Below are 3,569 nucleotides of genomic sequence, written 5' to 3' on the forward strand. Positions count from 1 at the left end.
GTAACCACCCCCCACTCCGACACCCCCCACTCCGACACCCCCCACTCCGACACCCCCCACTCCGACACCCCCACTCCGACACCCCCATTCCGACACCCCCCCACTCCAACCCCCCCACTCCGACACCCCCACTCCGACACCCCCCACTCCAACCCCCCCACTCCGACACCCCCACTCCGACACCCTCCACTCCAACACCCCCCACTCCGACACCCCCACTCCGACACCCCCACTCCGACACCCCCCCACTCCAACCCCCCCACTCCGACACCCCCACTCCGACACCCCCCACTCCGACACCCCCCAGTCCGACACCCTCCACTCCGACACCCCCCACTCCGACACCCCCACTCCGACACCCCCACTCCAACACCCCCCCACTCCGACACCCCCACTCCACCCCCCCTCCCCCGCCTTTCATAAGACCTCTAAACGTATCTTCAGCTAATTACATGACACATGACATATGACACTCCCAGCCCTTCACATGACACTTGGCACTCCCAGCCCTTCACATGGCACTTGGCACTCCCAGCCCCTCACTGCTAATCCCCCCAAACTCCCCACCACCTCTCCCCCTCCCCCTTCCTTCCCCTCTCCTAGTCTGCTGACTCACGCCAGCTGTCGTGTCACTGAAGCCTAAGTTGGTCTAAGTTGGACTAAGTCGATTAATACTAATTCACCGTTTTAAATGGCTTTGCACACTCTCCCTGCCCATTCTATTTCCCCATGTTGCTAATTCTTCGTTCTTCTACTAATTCTCTCCTGCTAATTCTGTCTTTGTTGCCTCTAATGGTGTTTTTGGTTCCATTTCAGGTAAGGCAGCGAGGAAACCTGCAAGGGACGGTGTCGTACGAGAGGTGTCGTGTCATATGAGAAGGTAGGGTGTCGTTTGGAAAGGTTCAGTGTCCTATGGAAAGGTACATTCTCATGTGTAGAGGTAAGGTGTCATATGGGAAGATACACGGAGTCATACTCAAGGTGCTGTGTCATATGGGAAGATATACGGGGTCATACTCAAGGTGCTGTGTCATATGGGAAGATATACTTCCCATATGACACAGCACATATGACCCCGTATGAGTATACGGGGTCATACTCAAGGTGCTGTGTCATATGTGAAGATACATAGTTATGGTTGGAAGGTGCAGTGTCATACGGAATGAATAGTGTCACACGAGGTAAAGTGTCAAGCAAAGGTACAGTGTCACAAGAAGAACCAACATTGGCCTTTCATCAATCAATTTGTGAACTAACATTAACAATCAGTGTAACCTTGAATTGCCTCGTTAACTCCTAATGATTCGGTTCTTGAGGATCTCCTTCGCCTCTGGTGAGGAAGAAAATGTTTGATCTAGAGTAATTACCAACAGAGCTGATTAACAGAGAGACACATCAATTACCAGGGTAATTGGATGACAGTGAGAGACAGCAATTACCCCAAAAATTGGTGAAGACTGTGATACCAATTATCATGGTAATTCATTAACAATGACGCGCTAATTGCCAAGGGAATTGGCTAATACTGAGGCACACCAATTACCTAGCGCTGAGGCACACCAATTTCTTCTCCTTTTCTTATGTTTATGTTAAAAAAAATTGGGATTCTAATTGCCTGGTCTTTGGTGGTCTGTTGGCTGCTGCTGCTCTCGTCTGCTCCTGCGTCTTTGTTTTGCTTTTGCTGTGGCTGGCGCTGCTTTCGTTGCATCTGCTGGTGCTTCCGTTGCGTCTGCTCCTGCGTCTCTCTTTTGCTTTCGCTGTGGCTGGCGCTGCTCTCGTTACATCTGCTGCTGCTTCCGTTGCGTCTGCAGCTTCTCCTGCTGTGTCTGCAGCTGCTACTGCTCCCGCTGTGTTTGCTGGTTCTGCTTGTGCTGCTGCTACTGATGCTGTTTCTGCTGCTATCTGTGGTCAGATAGCAGGAGATAGCTACTATCTGGACGCCCACCAAGCGTCCTTCAAGTATATCGGTCCTTCCTCCTTATAGAGTCCTAATTCAGTCACCCCCCATTCCATACCATTCACCCCATATTCCCCACTTTCCCATACCACAACCCATAGCAACCATCTCCCATCGCTTCCAACCGATTCCTCCTGCTTCAGCCCATTATGTTGGTCTGAGCCATGCGTCATCTCGGGGCCCGGCAGCTCTGAGAGGCCTTAGGTGACACGAAGCGACCATTTGAGATTTTGTTGTCGAGTTTAGCACGTGGTGGGAGGGCGGGAGAGCCGCAGGAATGCGTAATAGTGTGTGCAAGAAAGTTGTTTCAGCTTGCATGTTTGTGGACGAGTGACCACATAAGTGTTCTGCATGTTGCTAGTGTTCTTTTGATGGTGTGTTCTTGTGCTGCTGTGTTCTTGTGCTGATGTGTTCTTGTGTTGCTGTGTTCTTGTGCTGCTGTGTTCTTGTGCTGCTGTGTTCTTGTGCTGCTGTGTTCTTGTGCTGCTGTGTTCTTGTGCTGCTGTGTTCTTGTGCTGCTGTGTTCTTGTGCTGCTGTGTTCTTGTGCTGCTGTGTTCTTGTGCTGCTGTGTTCTTGTGCTGCTGTGTTCTTGTGCTGCTGTGTTCTTGTGTTGCTGTGTTCTTGTGATGCTGTGTTCTTGTGCTGCTGTGTTCTTGTGCTGTTGTGTTCTTGTGTTGCTGTGTTCTTGTGCTGCTGTGTTCTTGTGCTGCTGTGTCCCTGTGCTGCTGTGTCCCTGTGCTGCTCTGTCCTTGTGCTACTGCGTCCCTGTGCTGCTGTGTTCTTGTGATGCTGTGTTCTTGTGCTGCTGTGTTCTTGTGCTGCTGTGTTCTTGTGATGCTGTGTTCTTGTGCTCCGCCGAGCTAGAGTAAGATCCTAGAGTAAGATCCTAGCTAGAGTAAGTAGAGTGAGATCCTCTGCCGAGCTAGAGTAAGGTGGCCGTAAGTTGGCCAGCAGGCTTCTCCAGTACCAACCTCCGCTTCCACCTGGAACCAACCTAAATATTAAACGACCTTCTCCCCCCCTCCCCCTCTCTCTCTCTCTCTCTCTCTCTCTCTCTCTCTCTCTCTCTCTCTCTCTCTCTCTCTCTCTCTCTCTCTCTCTCTCTCTCTCTCTCTCTCTCTCTCTCTCTCTCATGAATTCCGGCTCTTACACAATGCCCGGCTACCATCGATCGTCTGCAGCTAAGCAGAACCGTATGCAAATTAACATCATTGCATTGTAGCCAGTCCAGAATGTATCGTAGTGTGTGTGTATCGTAGCCGACACCCGCCTCTCATGAGGTCGGAGTCGGCTACAGTTCCCTCACAATTATTCTCTGGATCTCCCATTAAAAAATCACGGCCCTTTTCCCCAGCTCCAACTTGTTGTCGTGTGAACCTCTTGTATTATAATGGATACAAACTGCTGTTTGTATCATATATTTATATATCTTCCCATTATTCCTCCCAGACGTCCAATATCATCGACTCTGAAGATCGTTGTGTGTGGAGGAAGTACCTTAAGTAGAAGGGATGGTGGAGGAGATGGAACAGGAAGAGGAGATGGAACAGGAGGAAGAGGGAGAGGAGGAAGTTGACCAGAGGGTTAGGTTTAAGCTGCGGGTAATTCCTG

At 50.7% G+C, this 3,569-nt stretch overlaps 2 protein-coding genes across 2 annotated transcripts in view; both read right to left on the reverse strand.

The window, feature by feature from the left end:
• The window catches only part of LOC123774656 (mucin-21-like), a 33,476-nt gene extending 31,346 nt beyond the window's left edge, over positions 1-2,130 (reverse strand). The window contains exons 1-2 of the mRNA XM_045769164.1: positions 2,083-2,130; positions 1,616-1,902 (exon numbers count right to left, since the gene is read on the reverse strand). Coding sequence (XP_045625120.1) covers positions 1,616-1,902; positions 2,083-2,130 — 335 coding nt within the window. The remainder of the gene's footprint in view (positions 1-1,615; positions 1,903-2,082) is intronic.
• A 184-nt stretch (positions 2,131-2,314) lies between these two features.
• Positions 2,315-3,126, reverse strand: LOC138355600 (uncharacterized). Its single transcript, XM_069310912.1, has 2 exons — positions 3,109-3,126; positions 2,315-2,818 (listed from the first exon to the last, which is right to left on the reverse strand). Exons 1-2 carry the CDS (start codon positions 3,124-3,126, stop codon positions 2,315-2,317), a joined length of 522 nt encoding a protein of 173 aa, XP_069167013.1.
• Between the last annotated feature and the right edge of the window lie 443 nt (positions 3,127-3,569).

Source organism: Procambarus clarkii, chromosome 68 (genome assembly GCF_040958095.1).
Source record: "Procambarus clarkii isolate CNS0578487 chromosome 68, FALCON_Pclarkii_2.0, whole genome shotgun sequence".
In the NCBI taxonomy this organism is placed as follows: Eukaryota; Metazoa; Arthropoda; class Malacostraca; order Decapoda; family Cambaridae; genus Procambarus; species Procambarus clarkii.